This window comes from Ranitomeya imitator, chromosome 4 (genome assembly GCF_032444005.1).
Source record: "Ranitomeya imitator isolate aRanImi1 chromosome 4, aRanImi1.pri, whole genome shotgun sequence".
NCBI lineage: Eukaryota > Metazoa > Chordata > Amphibia > Anura > Dendrobatidae > Ranitomeya > Ranitomeya imitator.
The window spans coordinates 302,499,825-302,524,692 of NC_091285.1; the positions used below are offsets into that span (position 1 = coordinate 302,499,825).

A 24,868-nucleotide genomic window follows, 5' to 3' on the forward strand; every position below is an offset into this window, starting at 1 on the left:
ATATAGACCCCACACTGTTAGATTACAGGCTGAACAGATCTGAATGCGAGATTTTCGAATTGCCACTGTAATAGTTTTATTTTTTCAAATATGATCCCATCACGATCCCAGCTTGTATTTTGGTACAGATGTGGCTAGGAGCATAGCAGGCACATGTGCAGTTTTTGACATTTTTAAATGAAACTTTTTTTCGGAAATGCATTTTAAAGTTTTGCGCTTGCGTTCGCAAAGGTAAAATATTATCAAAGATACTCTTGTGACATATCTGGTGAAAGCCTGTACAGTTCTCTATCTTTTTACTAGCCTGAGTTATGGGGAGTAATGTAAACACAGGCAACACCGAAATTCGCACTTTTTCCGAACTTTGAAAATCAATAAAAAATAAACAAAAATATCTAGAGTTTTTTTTCCTTAACATTTTGCATTCTCTGACACACTATTACCAAATAACAAAATCTCAAAAGAATTAAAAATATAGTGGTAAAAATCATTGGTTCACTTGACATGGAATGACCCCTCCCATGATTATCTCTCGACCACACTCATAGACGCTGCAGCAGCTGGTATTTTCGCAGTACCGGTGGTTGTACTACACTCAACCTTATTAGGTGAGCATAATGCAATTGTGTAACTTGTATAAGACCCTAACGTACTTTGCGCTTTTTCATCTACAAATTGTAAGTAGGCACTCAGATTTAATGTAAAAAATCCATTGAAAGGTCCTTTTTAAATTCTACTTTACCTTCATTGTCAGAAATAGTGCATTAGGATACTACTCTAATGATCTGCGTCAATGAAGAACATTTCATGTGGTGCTACAATACATTTACTGAACTCTTGGTAAATGGACTAGGACTATCCAACACAATAATTTGTTTCTCCAAATGACACACCAAGTAGCTTTCATGCATACTTGAACCTCCTGTTTGACAAGAAACCGACTGCCTTTGATATTATATAACAAAGCAAATATACAGCCTCTGGTCAGTCTATCTGTAGAGCATTACAAAGCAATGATTTGCTTGTCTGGTCATGCGTGACACCAAAGGACAAACATTATATATTTGCTTTTCCTTTCCTACTACAATTAATTTTTACCATAGGTCATAGTCATGAGACACTGTGGTACATTAGCACTAGGTACTTGCTATGGAGACTGTGGTATAGCATTTGCATCAATTATTTGCAGATCAGTGCACAGCACATTGCCCTGGTGAACGGCTGGATGATCTGTTCATATGAACACTCTATTTTACATCTATTTTCTTTTACTTTTGATTTAACCTGGTTTATTTTAAGGACTACAGATGACCGCCACAGGACAATCACATTTTCTAAAACAAATGGCACAATTAAACCTGTGCACCGCCATATCAAGAGAGAGGGAGAAGCATTGGGAGAAGGTAAAACTGCTAATTTATTTATTCATTTTCTTAATTTAACACTTTTGCCAATTTTGAGTAAATGGGGGTGTTGACTGGTCATGGAGACAAAGCCACAATATACAAACGACTGTTTACAGAGCCTGTCTGACTGAAATTCAACATTACTGAGAATTGTATTGTCTTTTTGAAAAAGAGGAACTTTCAGTACATTACTCAGAGGTCAGCATATCAGCAGGAGGCACATGTTCCAATATCTATACATTCAAAATCCAGTCTAAACAGTTTAAGCAACTTCTCAGCTTATTGCTGAAAGCAAAACTGTGCTGAGCACACAAAAACACATACATATTAAACATAAATTGTTAAAATCATAATCAAAGCAATGTATAAAATATAAACCATAACAATATTTTCCCAATTCAAAATTGCCTTGTGCAGGCATGTACTACGGAGGACAGAGAATGAACTTCAATCCAATATTGCAGCCAGCATGCAGCCAGCGGGTAAGGAAAGGGTGAATCAAAAACCCAAAAACCTCGCCCCTATGGCTGAAGATTGTTCCCTCCAAATTCATGTGACAGAGTCCCTTTAATATGATTTAGGCTAACATGTCATATAGGGGCCGATTCATCAAATAGTGCTCTGTCCCCACATGAGGCGAATGGAGGTGTGGTTGATTAATAGGGGTTGTGAGATCCTAAAGAAAAAAATGTCCAGCACCCCAATAGGCCTTGGAACCCACATACTGGATGGGCCCATGAAAATCCACTTCACAATATGCATTTTGTGCTCCATACTCCTTTGTTTTATACATTGGCAGGAAGGCGAGCCTTGTTGCATAGTCATATGCACCCCATTAGGCCTTGGAACCCACATACTGGATGGGCCCATGAAAATCCACTTCACAATATGCATTTTGTGCTCCATACTCCTTTGTTTTGTACATTGGCAGGAAGGCAAGCCCAGCTGCATAGTCAGTCATATGCACCCCATTAGGCCTTGGAACCCACATACTGGATGGGCCCAGGAAAATTCACTCGTATGTTTTAATGGTATGATAGTTCCCTCTTTGCACAATTATTTACAGGAGAATTTGGCAATTTTATTTGACATGTTTTTAAAACTAAGGTTCAGATACGACTTTAAAAAAGGCTAATACTTGCAATACAAGGCAATTTTATTGCAAACTACAAAATTCAATGAATGGTATGATTGAATAGTGTGAGTGCGTACTCTTTTGTATGTGTTAACATACACAGGTTAATAAGTACATATAAGGATTAAATAAATATAGTAATTACGTATATATGAAGATTAACTACATACAGAATACTTAGATCATCACCAAGAGGCCTTTAAACATCATCCGTCTGGAATATCAGAGAAGCAACATCAAGACAGAGAACCCCTGGGAGATTACTTACAGTGCATGGGTGTCCCCAATTATGTAGATATCAGCACACTGTACATGTACAGGTACCCCAGTTTTGGCATCTGTCTTAGTCATGTTTCTATGGTCTTATATAGTGAATAACACTATGTAGTAACTCTAGTTTCACCGACACCTTCAAGCGGCCACTTTGCAAGGTTGGATGAAACTGAGATATCATGGAGTCATCAGACAAGGGGCCATAAACCCCTAGAAAATAAAAGCCACAAGGATTTAGATCAAACTACCACCAGCATAGTTTCAGTAAACCTTAATGTTTTACAATGACAAACAGAAAACATATAGGCTTAGAGGCTTAGAACTGTTTGTGAAGTGAATAAACAAACATTTATCAAGATTGTGTCACTATGAGCATTGTCTGTCACATCTCTAAATGTTTTACAAGAAATGCAGCTATGTGATTGTCTGAATGCATTCGGTATACAGTATTTCAATCTTGTTTACAAATCACCATTTGTATATTCTCAATTTGTACATTTGAGGCAGACAAAGTTAAGGCTCGCAAGGAGAGAAACTAATATATTGTACTAAGCTACATTTTTAATGAACTACTGAGGCAAAATAACAACATTGCTTTATCAAATTTATATGAAGTGTATTGTGTCCAATGTTAGCAACCAGGCAACACAAAAAGGAGCTTTTCAAGTGAGCTCTTTAAGGTACACAAATGTTATGAAGTGTTTGCCAACAAGGATGTGGTTTCAGCAATGGGGGGTACCTTTTGTAAAAATAGACTAGTGCCATCGCAGCCCCCCTTGACCAAACTTCAGCAGCCTATAACAGTACAAAGCACGTTCACCCTGGTGATCTAGTGGCAGTTAAACAAGAGACATTTCAAGAGACAGATTTAAGAAGTAGGCCCAATGGAATGCCATGCCCAATTACCCAATGTGGGGTCTTTTTTAGACTGATTAAAATAGTGCTGTCACAGCCCCCTAGCTCTAAATGCACCGTACAGACCACATTGATCCTGGTGATCTAGTGGCAGGTACAGGACAGATTGCAGGAGACCGAGTTAAGAAGTAGGCCCAAAGAAATGTCATGCCCAATTCCCCAATGTAAAATCCTTTTTTTTAAAAATAAGAGTGGCATGACAGCCCCCTTGGCCAAAATGCACCATACAAAGCATGTTCATCCTGGTGATCTACTGGCAGGTACAGGACAGATTGCAGGAGACCGAGTTAAAAAATAGGCCCAATGGAATGCCATGCCCAATTCCCCAATGTGGTATCCTTTTTGGACTGATTAAAATAGTGCCATTACAGCCCCCTTGGCCAAAATGCACCGTACAGAGCACTTTGACCCTGGTGATCTAGTGGCAGGTACAGGACAGATTGCAGGAGACCGAGTTAAGAAGTAGGCCCAAAGAAATGTCATGCCCAATTCCCCAATGTGTTGCCCTTTTCTGACTTAAAAATATAGTGCCATCACAGCCCACTTGCCCAAAATTCACCCACCTATAACAGTACTGAGCATGTGCAACCTGGTCATCTAGTGGCAGTAAAAAGGCACATTGCAGGAGACAGACTTAAGAACTAGGCCCAATGTAATGTAATGCCCAATTCCCCAATGTGGAGTCCTGTGCCCAAAATTCACTGGCCTGTATCAGTACTGAGCACGTGCACCTTGGTCATATAGTGGCAGTTAAAGGACACATTGTAGGAGACAGACTTAAGAAGTCGGCTCAATGTAATGTAATGCCCAATTCCCCAATGTGGGGTCCTCTTTTTACAAAATAAAATAGTGCCTTCACAGCCCCCGTGCCAAAAAATCACCGACCTATAACAGTACTGAGCATGTGCACCCTGGTCATCTAGTGGCAGTTAAAGGACACATTGCAGGAGACAGACTTAAGAAGTAGGCCCAATGTAATGTAATGCCCAATTCCCCAATGTGGGGTCCTGTTTTTACAAAATGAAATAGTGCCTTCACAGCACCCGTGCCCAAAAATCACCGGCGTATAACAGTACAGAGCACGTTCACGCTGTTCATCTAGTGGTTCTGGATGATGAGGATGAGGATAGGGAGGAGGAGAACAACAAACAGACCAAATATGGAAGCATATACCCATATGTGGTTGTGAAGAGGTGCATGAGAATACACCTCCCCAAAAGAGAGAATGTATTTGAGTTTATGTTTCGCAGTTTTCACTCGGTGGTGTACAGAAGTCTTTCCCAATCCAGGCTTTGTTCATTTTTATAAGAGTCAGCCTGTCAGCATTTTCAGTTGTCAGGCGGATGCGCTTATCTGTTATAATTCCACCAGCGGCACTAAAAACCCTTTCTGACAGAACGCTAGCAGCAAGCAGGCCAGAATCTCCAAGGCGTAGAGAGCCAGTTCATGCCACGTGTCCAGCTTGGACACCCAATAATTAAAAGGCACAGAGGAATCATGGAGGACATTTGTACGATCTGCACGGTACTCCCTCACCATCTTCCCAAACAATGCACTTCTTGTGACAGCACCCCTTGCCTCTGTGCCGCCACGATGGGAGGGTCTGAGAAAACTGTGTCAGAACTTGGCCATTGTTCCCCTGCCTGGGCTGGATTGTACTTCTGTCTCTCTCGCTTGTAGTCCTTGGTTGTACAACAAACTCTGACGTATTGCTGCCAGCGTTCTCACATGGGAATTTTCTAAGTAATTCCGCTACAAGGGCCCTGTGGTACTCCAACATTTTAGTACACCTCTCTGCCTCAGGCAGAAGAGATTGAAAGTTCTCCTTGTAGTGTGGGTCTAGAAATGTCACCAACCAGTAATAAGTGTCACCCAAAATTTTGATAATCCGTGGGTCACATGAAATGCAGCGCAACATAAAGTCAGCCATGCGTGCCAGACTGCTAACAGGCAAGACTTACGTGACCTCACCAACAGGACGACTGACCATGATGTCCTCCTCCTCCTTCTCATCCTCATCCTCCTTCTCCCTGTCCTCAGGCCATCCCTGCTGAACAGAAGCTAATACAGATGTGTTTGTAATACCGTCTATAGCACATGAAAGTAGCTCCTGTTCTTCTTCCTCCTCGTCCTCATTGCCTACCAATCCACGTTGAGAAGACATGAGGCTGGGCTGAGTGTAATCCCCCTGTATGTTTCCTTCCCCCATGTCCTCGTGCTCCACCTGCAATGCATCCTCTTGGTGGATGGTGATGCTAATTATGGCGTCATCGCCGCTCACCATCTTGGTGCAGTCCTCAAAGTCTTGGAGGATGTTACATATGTCTGACATCCATGTCCACTCCTGAGGTCTTATGTGTGGAGTCTGATCTGAAATTCAACGGCCTTGTTGATGTTGATAGTCAACAACGGCCCTCTTCTGCTCAGAAATCCTTTCCAATATATGCAGCGTAGAGTTCCAGCGTGTGGGGACATCACACAACAGTCTGTGAGCTGGAAGCTGAAAACGCTGCTGAAGAACGGCAAGGAAGGTTGAAGCGTACTTTCACTAGCAGATCCGGCAGCTCCGGGTAGCTTTTCAGAAGACGTTGAACCACGAGATTAAGCACATGGGCCAAGCAAGTTACGTGTGTGAGCTCACCTTGTGTAAGAGCCGCCACAAGGTTACGGCCATTGTCACATACGACCATGCCTGGCTGTAGGTTCAGCGGTGTCATCCAAACATCTGACTGCTCTTTCAGCGCTGTCCACAACTCTTCTGTATTGTGCGGTTTGTCACCTATGCAGATTAGCTTCAGCACAGCCTGTTGCCGCTTGGCTGAGGCAGTGCTGCAGTGCTTCCAGCTTCTGACTGATGTGTTGATTTCAGACATGGAGGATGAAGAGGAGGAGAAGGAGGAGGAGGTGCAGGAGCTGTAGACTGTGGGGGCAACCGTGATTGACATAGGGCCAGCAATCCTCGGTGTGGGGAGGATGTGTTCCATCCCAAGGTCCGACTGGGTTCCGGCTTCCACAATGTTAACCCAGTGTGACGTCATTGAGATGTACCGTCCCTGCCCACAAGCAGTTGTCCACATGTCCGTGGTTAGGTGGACTTTCCCTGTAACAGCATTGTTGAGGGCAGGGCTAATGTTGTGGGACACATGCTGGTGTAATGCCGGTATGGCACACCAGTAGAAATAGTGGCGACTGGGGACCGAGTACCTTGGGACAGCTGCCGCCATCAGGTTGCGGAAAGCTTCCATCTCAACAAGCCTAAAAGGCAGCATTTCTAGCACAAGCAGAAGAGAAATATTAGAATTGAGGACTGTGGCCTGTGGGGCGTTGGCTGGGTATTTCCACTTGCGTTCCAAAAACTGGGCTTTAGACAATTGAACGCTGTGCTGGGACAAGGACGTGGACGCGCTTGCTGATGGTGCTGCTTGACTGTGGGCCACAACAGGTGCAGGGCTAGAGGCATCTTCACATGCATGGTGTACTGGGGTTTGGCTTCTACACAAAACAGTGGAAGAAGCAGTGGTGTGACCAGCAGGCAGTGGTCCTGGAGCTTTGGGTTCGGCCCATAAAATCGGGTGCTTTCCTTGCATGTGCCTGATCATGCTGGTGGTGGTCAGGCTGGTTGTTTTGCTACCCCTGCTGATGTGAGCATGACAGGTGCTGCAAAAGGCCTGTTTGGGGTTATCAGCAGAGTCTTTAAAATATAGCCAGACTCGGGAAGATCTCACAGATGGAATGGCAACTTCACTCATGTAGGTGTTTCGGGGAACGGATGCACACCTTCTGTCTGTGGCTACCACACTGCTTCTTCCTGCTTGTTGGGGGGATATGCCTCCTTCCCCATTTGTGCTGCTGTCCTCACTATGCATGTCCTCCTGCCAGGTTAGGTCAGTCACTATGTCATCCACCACCTCGTCTTCCACATACGCACCCTGCTCCTCCTCCTGACTTTCTGACAATTGTGTCTCATCATCATCCACCTCTTGGGAAATTTTCCCACCATCGCCTTCATGTAGCCGGGGCTGGTCAAAGCTTTGGGCAGCTCTAAATACGATCTCATCTTTCCCCACTTCAAGTTGACTGGCAGAGATTTCTGAATCTTGAAATGGAAAACTGAACAGCTCTTCAGAGTGTCCAAGTGTGGGATCAGTTGTCTCAGGGCACTTGGCCTGGTGGGAGGAAGGAGGATCAGGGTGAGGAATATCCTGGCCACACTCACGGCTACTCAGACTTGACCGTGTGGAAGACAAGGTGATGGTGGTGGCTAAGTGACTGGAAGTATTATCCGCTATCCAACCAACAACCGTTTTACACTGCTCTGGCTTCAATAGTGGTGTGCTGCTGTCCCCTAGAAACTGGGACAGGAAGGTGTTAAGCGAGAAGATGTGGGTCTTTGTTGTTGCCCACTTTCACCTTGCTCATGGCCTCGTCCTCTGGATGCACCATCAGCATCACGTCCACTTCCCCATCCCTTGCCTTAATCATTTTAAATGGACTACTGCCCTATTTCAAATGCTCAACACAAATGTCTTTATTAGTAGTGAAATAATATGTGATGAGTATGCCTGCAAATCTACAATTTCCAGTTCACCACCTGACAGCACCATTGGAGGACGTCCTTCTTACCCTCAGTGGGACAGGAACAACAAGCGGTTAAAAGGACCCTCCCCACTCCACCAACCATTGTTTTTCCTGTCCCATTGTGGATAGGAACGGCAAGCTTATCCTCCGACGGTGCTGTGCAGATGGTGGGGATCGGGGGAGCCAGCCTTTTCCTTCCCTGCCGCAAGATATCTGCGGCTGATACCTGCTATGGGGGGTCCCTGAGCCTTCCCAGTGTAGCGCTGCTCTTTGGGTCAGATCCGTCCCTCCATACTGGGGGCTCTCGGTCCGGGCACCTGTTGCTGGGGGGTGTATGCCGGGGCCATCTACAACACGGCGGCCGATCCCAGCATGCAGCCGCATCCATTCCCGGCGAGCGCTCTCAGCACGGCATCCGCTGCTAGCACCAGGACCAGCGGCCGCGTCATTTCCGGTTACAACGAGCGCCGGACAGCAGGATGCCAGCGACAGCGCCAGCCTCAGGAGAGGTCTCCCAGCACGGTTAGACTGCGTGGGACGCGGTAAGGAGGGCAGGATCAACCAGGTAAAGAATAATATAAAAATGGGGTATGTGGAATAATCTGCCGCCGGCCATCCTGATAAGGAGCACCCGGCTATTGTACCTCTATAATGGAGGAATCCGCCAGACCTGAGGGGCCAGAGCTGTCTCAGGGGCAAGGAGAGCCTCCCAACCCCGCACCTGAAAAGAAAAAGGCTGGGAACAATAAATGTCTGGGGGAACATGATATGCCACATAAACATTATAATTCAGCATAAACCAGAACTATTGCCCATACTACACATCATTATATCCTGTATGCTGTTTAGCTGACTAGAGCACAGATATATATCGATCATCAGTCCAATAGCTGCCCCTAGATGGGGCTGACAGCATCAGTTATTATTATAGAATGCCCATAAAGATACACTGAGCCAAACTATAGGGTATATCAATAGTATACGCATTGATGCGTGTTACTTATCAGAATATACTGCCTCGAGGCGCAGTATATTCTGATAAGTAACACGCATCATTGCGTATACTATTGACATACCCTATAGTTTGGCTCAGTGTATCTTTATGGGCATTCTATAGTAATAACTGATGCTGTCAGCCCCATCTAGGGGCAGCTATTGGTGATGATCGATATATATCTGTGCTCTAGTCAGCTAAACAGCATACAGGATATAATGATGTGTAGTATGGGCAATAGTTCTGGTTTATGCTGAATTATAATGTTTATGTGGCATATCTGGTAGCATACCCACTGCAAACCAGCAGTATTTAGCGATTAGTTTATCAAAGGGGCTGGATCCCTGTAGTAATTATAGCATTTGTCCTGCTCCTGCCTTTTTTGCTAATTTCATTATATTGTGTTTTTTTTTATTTTTTTGACCAATTTTTTTTGCTTTTCTTCATCTCTGTTCTTACACATTATTGTTTTCCCACCTGCATAGTAGGGTGAGATAGGGCAGTGAGGGTTAGTCCACGTTGAGTGGGGGCGCCAAAAAATGGTTATTAGGGTGCCAACCTCCACAGCCAGGCAGGTGAAAGGAAAGGTCATTGCAGGGTATGCTCTAGACCTTGGTCTTTTTTGTATTTTTTAGGCAGATTTTTCCCTGCCATTAAGCACTGGGTTGGTGTGTGTTTTTAAAATTTGTTATAATAAAATTTGTTTTAAGGGGATTCATGTTCACCAAGCTTCTATTCTAGTTCCCAGTATGAGATTTTTTTCTAGTATTAATAGAAGAATAAATGTCCCATTTGCGCAGCTAGATTTCCTGAGAACTGGCGGAAACCGCTCTGCAAGTCATGCACATCTAAGATCGTCGGCGAAGAACAGACCTCATTATTAACTAATATGAGAGCAATGATACGTCAGAAGGTTCAGGCATCCATCTCAAGCCTGAATCTTCCCCAGACCAGCCAGACAGAACCGCAAACATCGCGGAAAAGACCGAGGGAGTCCAGCCCTTCTTCTGACCAAGAAGATATGGAGGGGTCGGATCAAGAAGAAAGGGAAGAACCATTAGGAAGAGGAAAGAAATATCTCTTCTCAGCAGCAGATACGGATGAACTCCTATATGCAGCACGTAACACCATGCAGTTACAGGACACTCAAGAGGAAACCTCAATCCAAGATGAAATATTTGGCGGTCTGCATGCTCAACTCATGAAAGTTTTCCCGGTTAATAATCATATCCGTTCCATGATATTAGAAGAATGGAAGGAGGCGGAGAAGAGACTAGTGGTACCTAGAGACTTTAGACTCTGTTTACCTTATAATCCAGACGATATAAAGGTTTGGGATGAAGTTCCTAAGATAGATGTGCCATTAGCAAAAGTGGCAAAGAAGATGGCGATTCTGTTTGAAGACTCCTCCGCGTTGAAGGATCCAATGGATCACAAAGCAGATGGACTGTTGAGGAGAACTTGGGAATCCTCGGCTGCAATAATACGTGCTAATATAGCAGCAACCTCGGTAGCCCGGTCCATGCATTTATGGATGGAAGATCTGGAAGAATATCTCAGGGCTAAAACTTCTAGACATGTTATCCTCAAATCCCTACCATTACTAAAGCTGGCAACAGGTTTTATGGCGGACGCTTCGGCGGAATCGGTACGATTCGCCGCCAGAAGCGAATCTTTATCCAATGCAGCCAGAAGAGCAATCTGGCTAAAGACTTGGTCAAGCGATATTCAGTCAAAGAATAAACTTTGTGGGATTCCATTTTCAGGGGGTAAAGTGTTTGGGCCTATTCTAGACGACATATTAGAAAAAGCCTCAGACAAAAAGAAAGAGTTCCCTGGGGAAAATACTAAAAAATGCCAGCCCTTTCGTAGCTTCTGGCCTAGTCAGAAGACAGACTACAGGGGAAAAGGGAAGACTGGGAGATGGTGCTATCCCAAGGGTGGAAAAGGTTGAGACTCCATCTTCCAGGGTTCAGGTTCAGGGAAACCGAATAAATGACATCAGAGTGGGAGGTCGATTACAAAGGTTTCTAGGGGGTTGGCAGAAAATATCCAAAAACCCTTGGATTCTGCAGGTGATTGCTCATGGTTACAAATTAGAATTCACCAGTCCTCCTCCAGAAAGGTTCGTAGTAACTAGATCTTCCCCCCTCTTAAACTCTCCCATGTGGCCAGAGATCCAGGAGTTGTTAGAAATAGAAGCAATCGTCCCAGTACCCATCTCAGAGAGAGGCAAGGGCCATTATTCACACCTATTTTCAATTTAAAAAAACATCGGGAGACTCCCGGACGATTATAAATCTGAAACCCCTGAACAGATGGATAAGGTACAGAAGATTCAGGATGGAGTCTATAAAGTCCACAATACCTCTCATAGACAAGGACATGGTCATGTGCACCTTGGATCTAAAGAGTGCATACTACCATTTCCCAATACACGCTTGATACCAGAAATTCCTGAGATTCGACCTGACGAACAGAGGGGTAGTTTATCACTTTCAATTCAAGTGTCTCCTCTTCGGCCTATCCTCGGCCCCAAGGATATTTACCAAACTAATGTCAGAAGTAATTGCCTATCTAAGGAATCAAGGTATTGCCATACTACCATACCTAGATGACTTTTTGATAATGGCGAGGTCAGAGAAACTTCTCAAGATCGACCGCGACATCACACTTTCCAGTCTACAAGGGGGTGGATTGTGAATTGGGAAAAGTCATGCCTAGTTCCAAATTCCAGAATAAAATTTTGGGGGGTCATATTAGATTCCAACGCCAGAACATCTTTTCTACCAGAGGAAAGACAGAAGTCGTTAATCGAGAACATATACCGGTTCAGGAAAAGCACTTCCTCTATAAGGGAAGCAATGAGAGTCCTAGGCTTAATGACGGCCTGTATTCCCTGTGTGAAATGGAGCCAATTTCACTCACGGGGTTACAGAAGCAAATCCTGAAATCTTGGGACAGAAGGCAAAATTCTCTGGAGAAGAAGATGGTTCTTTCTCCTTCGGTAAAGAAGTCCCTAACCTGGTGGACCGTCCCGGAAAACCTGAAGGCGGGAGTTCCATGGATCCTCTATCCCTGTGTCACTGTTACCACAGACGCCAATCAGTACGGATGGGGCGGGCACATAGGAAGGACATACTACCAAGGGAAGTGGAGTCCAGAAGTGGCGTCCAAGTCATCAAACTTCAGAGAACTGCATGCAATTTGGAAAGTGCTCTACCAGTCCCAGTCTCAGGTCAGAGACAGACACGTGAAGATTCTGTCCGACAATGTGACAGCAGTGGCATTTCTAAGGCACCAGGGAGGCCCAAGACATTCATCTCTACAGCACTTGGCAGACCAGATTTTCAGATGGGCAGAAAAATCCATCAGGTCCATCTCGGCAGTTCACCTGGAGGGTGCTAAAAACCAGGTAGCAGATTTTGTAAGCAGAACAACAGTAGATCCCAGAGAATGGGAATTGAATCCAGAAGTGTTTAGCAATCTGTGCCAGCGGTGGGGGACGCCTCTAGTGGATCTCTTTGCCACCAGATCAAATGCAAAGGCCAGAGCATTTTTCTCTCTCAATCCTCTAGAGGGAGAAGCGGGAGTCGACACACTGTCTCAACATTGTGGAGAAGGTCTTTTGTATGCTTTTCCACCCTTGTCACTGATCCCGAGAACACTCAGGAAGATAGATACGGGACGAAAAAGCAACTGTAATCCTGGTGGTTCCATTTTGGCCCAAGAGGAGCTGGTTTTCTTTTCTATCCAGAATGACGACAGAAACACCTATCCTCCTGCCGAAGAGGCAGGACCTTCTGTGCCAAGGCCCAGTGTTACACAGCAATCCGGATTCACTACAGCTCTCTGCCTGGATCCTGAATGCCTGATTCTAAAGGTACCGTCACATTCAGCAACTTTGCAAAGAGAACGACAACAATCTGTGACGTTCCAGCAACCTGGATAGCGATCTCGTTGTGTTTGACACGCAGCAGCGATCTGGATCCCACTGTGCCATCGCTGGTCGGAGCTAGAAGTCCAGAACTTTATTTCGTCGCCAGGTCGGCGTGTATCGTCATGTTTGACATCAAAAGCAACGACGCCAGCAGCGAGCATAGGGCCCTAAATGTGTGTCGGATCGGTACACTCTGGCTGTTTGACATGGAGCTAACAATCAGCGAGAACGAGAAGTGAGTCGCCGTTACATCACTGGATCGCTCCTGCATCGTTCTGGAGTTGCTGTGTTTGACGTCTCTACAGCGACCTAAACAGCGATGCTCCAGCGATCTAGTTTAGGTCGGCTCGTTATCTATATTGCTGCAGCGTCGCTGAGTGTGACAGTACCTTAAGATCCAGAGGCCTGCCAGAAGAGGTCCAGGCAAGCAGGAAACCGGTGACTTCAGCGATCTATAACAAGATCTGGAAGCGGTATTGCTCTTTCCTAGGAGAGATTCCTATAGATACCTCAAAACTAGACATCCCTAAAATCCTTGACTTTTTACAACTTAGATTTAAAAAAGGCCTCTGGCCTAGTACTTTAAAAGTGCAGATTGCGGCCCTTAGTGTGTTTTTTGACTCATCATTAGCCTCCCATCCTTGGATAACAAGATTTGTTAGGGCCATACAAAGAATGAGACCTCTTGTGATGAAATTGTCTCCTCCTTGGGACCTGAATTTGGTCCTTAATGCATTGTGCAGATGCAGATTCCATGTACAGCACCATGGAATCAATGGTGCTATATAAATAAATAATAATAATAATAATAATCCCCATATTTACTATCAGAGGACATGGACATAGCCAATCTCTCTTTTAAAACAGCCTTTCTAGTGGCCATTACTTCAGCTAAGAGATTGGGGGAAATGCAGGCTCTAGCCATACAGGATCCGTACCTCCAGATCTTTGACGACAGAATAGTCTTAAGACTTATTCCAGCCTTTCTCCCCAAGGTAGTCTCATCTACAAACATAAACCAAGAAGTAATTCTTCCCTCATTCTGCCAACACCCTAGAAACACGAAGGAAGGGGTCTATCATAACCTAGACGTTAGAGAGACAGTTCTGAAATACCTAGGGGCGACTGAAGGTTGGAGACGAAACACGAACCTGTTCATACAGTATGGGGGACCAAATAAAGGTTGTCAGGCAGCAAAGTCAACTATTGCTAGGTGGATTAAGACTACTGTAAACCTAGCGTATACAGCCCAGGGTAAGGATCCCCCAGATACCCTTAGAGCCCACTCAACCCGAGCTATTGCTACATCATGGGTGGAGTGAGGAGGGTCCTTTTAACAGCTTGTTGTTCCTGTCCCACAGATGGTAAGAAGGACGTCCTCCAATGGTGCTGTCAGGATGGATTCCTGGAAATGCAATTACCGGTAGGTCTAATTACCGTTTTTTTGAAACCCAAACACCAGGCAGGCCTCAGTCTGACCTAACAGACTGTGTTCAATTTTTTTTTTTAAAAGTTAATTTATACGAAATAGAGCTGTATAGAATTTGAGTATCACACAGCCAAAAAATAAGTACACCGGTCTCCAATACCCAAACTTGGACCACAGAGATATATGACGGCTGTAACGGAAATACTACACTGGCAAATCTGTAGCCTTCCAATTTTTTTTTATGCTGAATAGTGCTGTATATAATTTGAGTATCGCACAGTCAAAAAAAGTACACCGGCCTCCAGTGCCCAAACTTGGAGCACAGAGATATATGACGGCTGTAACGGAAATACCACACTTGCAAATGTGTGGCCTTTCAATTTTTTTATGCTGAATAGTGCTGTATAGAATTTGAGCATCACACAGCCAAAAAATAAGTACACCGGCCTTCAATGGCTAAACTTGGAGCACAGAGATATATGGCGGCTGTAATGGAAAGACCACAATGGCAAATCTGTGGCCTTTCAATTTTTTCTTATGCTGAATAGCGCTATAGAATTTAAAGGGACACTGTCACCTGGATTTGGAGGGAACAACCTTCAGCCATGGAGGCGGGGTTTTTGGGTTTTTGATTCACCCTTTCCTTACCTGCTGGCTGCATGCTGGCTGCAATATTGGATTGAAGTTCATTCTCTGTCCTCCGTAGTAGATGCCTGCACAAGGCAATCTTGCACAGCGCAGGCGTGTACTATGGAGGACAGAGAATGAACTTCAATCCAATATTGCAGCCAGCATGCAGCCAGCGGGTAAGGAAAGGGTGAATCAAAAACCCCAAAACCCCGCCTCCATGGCGGAAGATTGTTCGCTCCAAATCCAGGTGACAGTGTTCCTTTAAGTATCACACAGCCAAATAATAAGTACACCAGCCTCCAATGCCCAAACCTGGAGCACAGAGATATATGACGGCTGTAACGGAAATACCACACTGGCAAATCTGTGGCCTTTCAATTCTTTCTTATGCTGAAAAGCGCTGTATAGAATTTGAGCATCACACAGCCAAAAATAAGTACACCGGCCTCAAATGCCCAAACTTGGAGCTCAGAGATATATAACGGCGGTAACAGAAATACCACACTTGCAAATCTGTGGCCTTTCAATTGTTTTATGCTGAATAGCACTGTGTAGAATTTGAGTATCACACAGCCAAAAAATAAGTACACTGGCCTCCAATGACCAAACTTGGAGCACGCAGATATATGAGGCCTTTTTTGGTGAATTTAAAACACCAAAAAAAAGGGGCACAAGGGTAGCACGCACAACGTATGCCTGACAAACTATCACTTTTCAACAGGCCTCAGACTGACAGAACAGACTGTATTTTTTTTTTCTTGGGGGGGAATTTGTGGGGGAAAAAAATAAAAAAATAGGTATATAGACAGTAAATAAGCTGCAGCAGCAGGCAGCTATGGAGCTTTGGGAAGGATGCACTGGAAGCAATGGACGCACATACAGTGCCTGCAGACCTTGCACTGATGTGGATATGCTGTGCCCTGCCTACCTAGCACTGCAATATCGGGACCCACGAATTAGCCCTAAAAAGGACTTTTGGTTTCTGAGGAGTTGTAGATGTAGGAGTTGCAGACCTACACTAACTCTAAAACTACGATTCTGACCCTATCTCGGCAGCAGCTCTCCCTACTCTCGCTGAAACAGGAACATAATGCTGCGAGCAGGGCGGCGCCAGGTCTCTTATACTCGGGATGATGCTGTATGGCCCAGCCAATCACTGCACGACCACAACAAAGATGGCTGCGGCATTTCATGGCCTGGCAGACAATCCCTGCACCGTGATTGGGTCTCTAAAGTCCGCCAAAAACGCGGGGTGGAGACTGCAGTTACAGCCGAATAATCCCGGAAATGCTCGCTGCTCGGCGAGTACCCCGATACTTGGGCTAGTAACGAGTAGTGGCGAGCACATTCACTCATCACTAGAGAGGACCCTATCCTTGCGGAATTACATTCTATGGGATAATGGGGAAGAGACAGAAGGTTCGGGGTGCGGCAGCTCGGGTGATGGTGGGGCGGCAGCTCCGGTGGTGGTGTAGAAGTCACATCTACCACCACCAATTGACAGCTCTTGAAATACAGCCAAAATGTCAAAATATATAGCTTCTGTTATAGAAAATGCAGGGGCTCCTTTTTGATGTCCTTATCCAACCAGTTCAGTATTACTAGGTGATGGATTGTCAGAATACGGACCAGGAACAGCAGGCTTCAGTAGTTGCGAGTCCTGGCCACGAGCTGTTCCACGTGCTCTTGCTCTGGCTCTTCCAGTCATGATTTAATCTAGAAGGTTTTGCCTTCACAATCCAGAGATAGAGTAAAACACCGTCCAAGCGTTCACACTCTGCTCCTCAGACTTTCTATGTGCACAGTGACTGCCTCTAGGCAGAAGATGATGATGGTGGTATTAGTAGTTTGAGCTCTTAAGACAGTCATGAAGCAGCCATAAACAACTTGAAAGAGAAGTATTTTTACCGAGATACCACACTGTTCCATATGTGGCCTGTATTTTTTAATTTTTTAAACTAAAATAGTTTACCGAACTAGGGTAGCAGACAGCAAATACACCAGAATGTAGGCCTGAATTTCCACAATTTGTAGGCCACAAATACATCAGACGTCTGACAGTGATACCACACTGCCAAATATGTGGCCTGTATTTTTTTTTAATGCAAAATAGTGCTGTATATAAGTAGAGTAAGAGAGAAAAAACTGTGGAAAACCAGCCTAAAATGCCCAAATGGGAGCACGCAGATATAAGAGGCCTGTCACGAAAATACCACACTGCCAAATATGTGGTCTGTATTTTTGGTGGGGTCTGCAAAATAGTGCTGTATATAAGTAGAGTAACAGACAGCAAAACAGTGGAAAACCGGCCTAAAATGCACAAACTTGGAGCACGCAGATATGAGGACTGTTACGTAAATGCGACACTGCCAAATATGTGGCCTGTATTTTTTTAAATGCAAAATAGTGCTGTATATAACTAGAGTAAGAGACAGCAAAAACAGTGAAAAACCGGCCTAAAATGCCCAAACTTGGAGCACGCAGATATATGAGGCCTGTCACGGAAATACCACTGGCAAATATGTGGCGTGTATTTTTGGTGGGGTCTGCAAAATAGTGCTGCATATAAGTAGAGAAACAGACAGCAAAACAGTGGAAAACTGGTCTAAAATGCCCAAACTTGGAACAGGCAGATATATGAGGACTGTCACGGAAATGCGACACTGCCAAATATGTGGCCTGTATTTTTTTTAATGCAAAATAGTGCTGTATATAACTAGAGTAAGAGACAGCAAAAACAGTGGAAAACTGGCCTGAAATGCCCAAACTAGGAGCCTTTTTTGCTTTTTGGTGAATTTAACCCCCCAAAAAGAACAACGATAGCACACAGAACTATGCTACGTATGCCTGCGGAAATACAGTTTTTCAAAAACAGATACACCAGGGCTCAGTCTGACTTAACAGACTATATTAATGTGTTTTTTGCTTTTGGTGAATTTAACAAAAAAAAAGAACAACGATAGCACATAGAACTATGCTACGTATGCCTGCGGAAATACGATTTTTCATAAACAGATACACCAGGACTCAGTCTGACACAACAGACTGTATACATTTTTTTTTTGGTTTTTGGTGAATTTTTGAAAAAATAAAAAAATAAAACTGCAGCTAGGTATATAGTAAATAAGCAGCAGCAGTAGCAGACAGTTATGGAGCTTTGGGAGGGATGCAGTGGGAGCTATGTACACACATACAGTGCCTGCAGGCCTTGCACTGATGTGGCTGTGCTGTGCCCTGCTACCTAGTGCTGCAATCTCAGGAACCACAAATTAGCCCTAAAAAGGACTATTGGTTTCTCAGGAGTTGTGGACTGAACAACTACAGACCTACACTATTAAAAGCATGATTCTAACCTTATCTCTGCAGCAGCTCTCTCTACACTCGCTGAATCCGGAGCTGAATGCGGCGAGCAGGGCGGCACCAGGTCTCTTATACCCGTGATGATGCTGTGAGGCCAAGCCAATCACTGCACGACCACAACAAAGATGGCTGCAGCATTTCATGGCCTGGCAGACAATCCCTGCATCTTGATTGGGTTTCTAAAGTCTGCCAAAAATGATGGGTGGAGACACCAGTTCCCGCTGAGTAATCCCGGAAATGCTCGGTGCTCGGTGAGTACACCAAGTACACTGATACTCGGGTGAGTAACGAGTAGTGGCGAGCACGTTTGCTCATCACAAGTCTTGAGTTGATTATGGCAGAAACTTCAGCCAGAAGAGTAACCAAGGTCTCATGCGTAAGTCTTAAAGAGTTTATGTCCATAAGCACAAAGTTCAAGATGTTGCGTGAGATCCCAATCATCCTTTCCCAGGAACCTCCCATGTGAGAACTGTGCAGAGGATTGAAGATCCAGGTGCAACCTCTTTCTGCCAGTTCATCCTGAATTGGCTTGATGTCAATATCCAGCTCTCGACATGCACCGATGAAGTTGCTTCCACTTTCGAACCTTAACTGTTTTGCTAGTCCTCTGATCGCTAGAAACCGCCGAACAGCGTTAACCAGGCAGGATGTATCCATAGACTCTATCACCTCTATGTGAATGGCAACCGGCACGGTCACTCATGCAAGTGAATAGTACGGCCCAATGTTTGCTGTTGGCATGACCTCTTCGAGTTCTGTGTGCAGATACCATTCATGGCCCAAGGACATCTAGGCCAACGTAGATGAAAGGTGGTTCGGCACTCAGTCTGTCGAAAGGTAGGTCAGCCATTTGTTGATGCACCTGTTTTCCTCTAGTTATGTGACATTGCACACAGTGATGTATTGATCCCGCTACACGTCTTTTCATACATACGATCCAAAGTCCTGCAGACCGTAACTTGCCCTCTGTGATCTGCCTGCCTTGGTGTTTGTTTTTTTCATGAAAGTGCCGAATCAGTAGATCGGTGATATGATGTTTACTGGGAATGATGCAAGGATGCTGCTCTGAAACCCCTAGCTTGGCTCGATTTAATTGACCCCTCACCGCAGGCATACGTAGCATAGTTCTGTGTGCTATCGTTGTTCTTTTTGGGGGGTTAAATTCACCAAAAAGCAAAAAAGGCTCCTAGTTTGGGCATTTCAGGCCAGTTTTCCACTGTTTTTGCTGTCTCTTACTCTAGTTATATACAGCACTATTTTGCATTAAAAAAAAATACAGGCCACATATTTGGCAGTGTCGCATTTCCGTGACAGTCCTCATATATCTGCGTGTTCCAAGTTTGGGCATTTTAGACCAGTCACTTGACTCAAAGGCTCTCATGACAGCCGGGCTGTTTGAAGCAATTTTGTGCAGTCTAAGCTTGGCTCCGTACAGCATACCTTGGGTCCTTCTAAGTAGGTCGATTGCCCAAGTTTGGGCATTTTAGACCAGTCACTTGACTCAAAGGCTCTCATGACAGCCGGGCTGTTTGAAGCAATTTTGTGCAGTCTAAGCTTGGCTCCGTACAGCATACCTTGGGTCCTTCTAAGTAGGTCAATTGCCGCTTCTTCTGTGGGTAGAGATTTTAGTCCATCATCTACGTAAAAGTCTTTCTCTACAAAGTCTCTGGTGTCTGTTCCATATTTGGACTCTCCTTCTAGTGCAGTTCTTTGCAGGCCATAAGTTGCAACGGGAAGGGGGGGGAGCGAAGGACTGTTCCTGAATAAGTGAACCCTCATGTGATACTCCACATCTCTTTGCTGGGGTTTTTGTCCTTGTGCCACAGGAACCTGAGGAAATTCCTGTGGTCATCTCTGATTATGAAACAGTGGAACATCTGTTCAATGTCGGCGGTGATGGCAATGGGCTCTTTCCTGAACCTCATCAATAGAGTTGAGCGACTTTTACTTTTTAGGATTGAGTCGGGTTTCGCGAAACCCGACTTTGTCAAAAGTCGGGTCAGGTGAAATCGGCCGATTATTTCGAAAAGTCGGTGGTCGACCGAAACACGAAACCCAATGCAAGTCAATGGGGAATCAAAGTCGGCAGTGAGTGGAGGACAGGAAAACACCTACAGTGCCCATTTTAATGCCAAAAACATCAATTCTTATTTCTTAAGCTTGTCAATCTTAATTTACTTTATAATAATAGTTAGGCATTGAAAACAAGGGGTCATTTGGCTAAAGTTGTGGGGAGGTAGGGCTGGATCAAGATTTTCGTGGGCCCAGTAAACGCGGAATACGTCACGGCGGTGGAGCAGGAGAGTTAAGTATTTCAACTTTGCAAGTGCTGTGATCCTGAGCAAGCAGGGGGGGGGGCACTAGTTGGCACTGGCACAGGGCCCCTCATAGTGCGACGGTGTGTTTGACGGTGGGTGGCACCTCCCACTGCCAGAGACACTTTTGCGTACTATGAGGGGCCCTGTGCCAGTGCCAACGAGTATGCCCCCCACCTGATGAAGGAACCTGCACTTTCATCTGCACCTTCCTCTTAGTCCCCGTGTAAGGTGATATAGTATGCAGGAAGGGGAACCTGACTTTCAGCAGGGTCAGATTCTGGCTGTGTAGAGTGCAAGGGGAATGTAGTGGTCTGGGTCAATGTACCAGCAGACTCATCTAGCAGTGGCTGGGCAATGGGCAGGATGAGGAGGAAACACAGATATAGGCCCAAAATAAAAAAGTAGGCTAAAAGCAGTTCAAAATTGGTAACAGGACTAAACAGGCGGCATTGCTTTGTTCAGTGGAGGACAATTGTAATGAGTGGCGCAGACACAGTTAGTAGGCCCAAAATAAAAAAGTAGGCTAAATGCAGTTCAAAATTGGTAACAGGACTAAACAGGCGGCATAGCTTTGTTCAGTGGAGGACACTTGTAATAAGTGGCGCAGACACAGGTAGTAGGCCCAAAATAAAAAAGTAGGCTAAATGCAGTTCAAAATTGGTAACAGGACTAAACAGGCGGCATTGCTTTGTTCAGTGGAGGACAACTGTAATGAGTGGTGCAGACACAGTTAGTAGGCCCAAAATAAAAAAGTAGGCTAAAATCAGTTCAAAATTGGTAACAGGACTAAACAGGCGGCATAGCTTTGTTAAGTGGAGGACAATTGTAATGAGTGGCGCAGACACAGGTAGTAGGCCCAAATACAAAAGTAGGCTAAAAGCAGTTCAAAATTGGTAACAGGACTAAACAGGCGGCATAGCTTTGTTCAGTGGAGGACAAATGTAATGAGTGGCGCAGACACAGGTAGTAGGCCCAAAATAAAAAAGTAGGCTAAATGCAGTTCAAAATTGGTAACAGGACTAAACAGGCGGCATAGCTTTGTTCAGTGGAGGACAATTGTAATGAGTGGCGCAGACACAGTTAGTAGGCCCAAAATAAAAAAGTAGGCTAAATGCAGTTCAAAATTGGTAACAGGACTAAACAGGCGGCATTGCTTTGTTCAGTGGAGGACAACTGTAATGAGTGGCGCAGACACAGTTAGTAGGCCCAAAATAAAAAAGTAGGTTAAATGCAGTTCAAAATTGGTAACAGGACTAAACAGGCAGCATAGCTTTGTTAAGTGAAGGACAATTGTAATGAGTGGCGCAGACACAGGTAGTAGGCCCAAAATAAAAAAGTAGGCTAAATGCAGTTCAAAATTGGTAACAGGACTAAACAGGCGGCATAGCTTTGTTCAGTGGAGGACAATTGTAATGAGTGGCGCAGACACAGGTAGTAGGCCCAAAATATAAAAGTAGGCTAAAAGCAGTTCAAAATTGGTAACAGGACTAAACAGGCGGCATAGCTAGGTACTGGGGTGGGCTCCTCTGCTGAGTAGCAGACAGTGGTAGTAGGCACAAAGTATTAACTGGTCTAAATGGAGGCCAGGGCCCCTGTATACTTTAACTATCATCTATCATTTCAACAAATTTGTATTGGCAGTGCCATTGAAGGATTTAACAGCACAGACTACATGGTGGTGGAGCAGGGAGAGGTAAGTATTACAAGTAGTGGAGCACTGTTCGAGCTGGGGGGGGAACACTCTCTCGTGTGCGGCGGTACTGGCACAGGGCCCCTCATATTACGACGGTGTGTCTGATGTTGGTTGTGCACCACCACCGTCAGAGACACTTCAATGAGGGACCCTGTGCTAGTGCCGTCACCTAAGAGTGGGCGCACCCACCTGTCCAGGCAAACGGCACTCGCACGGGTGCTTGCGCCAGGTGGTGATCACGCCCCTGTGGGGGGAGTCAGCCCATTTAGGGAGGTATAAAAATGGCCTATGGTGGACATTCAGCAGCTGCAAATGGAGGAATTGGAGAAGTCAGTAAGGGAGGCCAAAAGCAAGACATTTTTCAGGCAAGCTACGTGTCAGCAGGAGAAAGTGGGGCAAAATAATTTGAAATCCATGATTGATTCTTTTTAATGAAGGTTAGATCATCAACATTCTGGGTAGCCAGACGCGTCCTTTTTTTAGTCAGTATTGAACCAGCAGCACTGAAGACTCTTTCTGATAGCACACTAGAAGCAGGGCAAGCGAGTTCCTGTAATGCATATTCTGCCAATTCAGGCCAGGTGTCTATTTTAGATGCCCAGTAATCAAAGGGGAATGACCTGTGAGGGAGAACATCGATAAGGGAGGAAAAGTAGTTCGTAACCATACTGGACAAATGCTGTCTCCTGTCACTTTGAATCGATGCAGCACTACCTGTCATGTCAGCGGTCATTGCGAAATCACTCCACAACCTGGTCATAAAACCCCTCTGTCCAACGCCACTTCGGATTTGTGCACCTCTAACACCTCTGCCATGTTGCCCCCTATGGCTCGTGTGAGAACCATTACTGCCGCTGTGTGCTGGGAATGCCTGAATCAAACGGTTTACAAGAGTTGCTTGTTTGGTAGCCAATATTTGCTCAAGGATCTCATGTGGCATGATATTTTGACATTTTCCTTTATATCGTGGATCCAGGAGGCAGGCCAACCAGTAATCGTCATCGGTCATCATTTTGATAATGCGGGGATCCCTTTTTAGGATATGCAAGGCATACTCAGCCATGTGGGCCAATGTTCCAGGTGTCAATTCACTGCTTGTGCTTGGTTGAGGAGCACTTTCTTGCAAATCAACATCACTTGTGTCCCGCAAAAACCCTGTACCTGACCTTGCAACGCCACCAGTTTCTATTGCCCCATGAGAAGCATCCTCCTCCCATAAATATTCATCCCCATCATCCTCCTCCTCTTCATCCGCCACCTCGTCCAGGAGAGTTCCATGAGCAGATAATGGCTGACTGTCATCAAGGCTTCGCTCCTCCTCGGCTGCAGACGCCAGCTTCTTAATGTGCGTCAAACTTTGCATCAGCAGAAGCATTAGTGGGATGCTCATGCTTATGATGGCGTCGTCTCCACTTACCAGCCGTGTGCATTCCTCAAAACACTGAAGGACTTGACAGAGGTCTTAGAGCTTCGACCACTGCACACAAGACAAATTCATGTCTGCCATCCAACTGCCTGCCCATGTATGTGTATCCTCCCACAAATACATGACAGCATGCCTCTGTTCGCACAGCCTCTGAAGCATGTGCAGTGTGGAGTTCCACCTTGTTGCAACGTCGATTATTAGGTGGTGCTGGGAAAGCTTCAGCGATTGCTGATGGTTCAGCATACGGCTGGAGTGTACGGGCAACCGGTGGATGGGCGAGCAAAGTCTTCGCACCTTCAGGAGCAGGGCTGGTAACTCCGGATAATTTTTGAGGAAGCACTGCACCACCAGGTTCAAGGTGTGAGCCAGGCAAGGTATCTGTTTAAGTTCTGAAAGGGCTATGGCAGCCATAAAATTCCTTCTGTTATCATTGACTACCTTGCCTGCCTCAAGATGTACAGTGCTCAGCCATGAGTGAGTTCGTTGCTGGAAGTACTCGGCCAGTACTTCCGCGGTGTGTCTGTTGTCGCCCAAACACTTCATTTCTAACACAGCCTGCTGTCGCTTACCACTAGCTGTTCGATAATGGGACTCCTCGTGTGCAACACTGGCAGCTGCGGATGGAGTGGTCGTGCGACTGCACTCTGTGGATGAGCTTTCGCTTCTGGAGGAGGAGGAGGAGGGGTAGCGAACGCCAACAGCCAACTGTTTCCTAGACCGTGGGCTAGGCAGAACTGTCCCACTATGGCTGTCCCCTGTGGACCCTGCATC

At 45.3% G+C, this 24,868-nt stretch overlaps 1 protein-coding gene across 1 annotated transcript in view; it reads left to right on the forward strand.

Annotated features, from left to right (window-relative positions):
* The first annotated feature begins 1,215 nt into the window (after positions 1–1,215).
* Positions 1,216–24,868, forward strand: part of LOC138674084 (uncharacterized) — a 223,925-nt gene continuing 200,272 nt past the window's right edge. Inside the window, exon 1 of the mRNA XM_069762030.1 lies at positions 1,216–1,403. Within this exon, the coding sequence (XP_069618131.1) occupies positions 1,308–1,403 (96 nt within the window). The 5' untranslated portion in view covers positions 1,216–1,307. The remainder of the gene's footprint in view (positions 1,404–24,868) is intronic.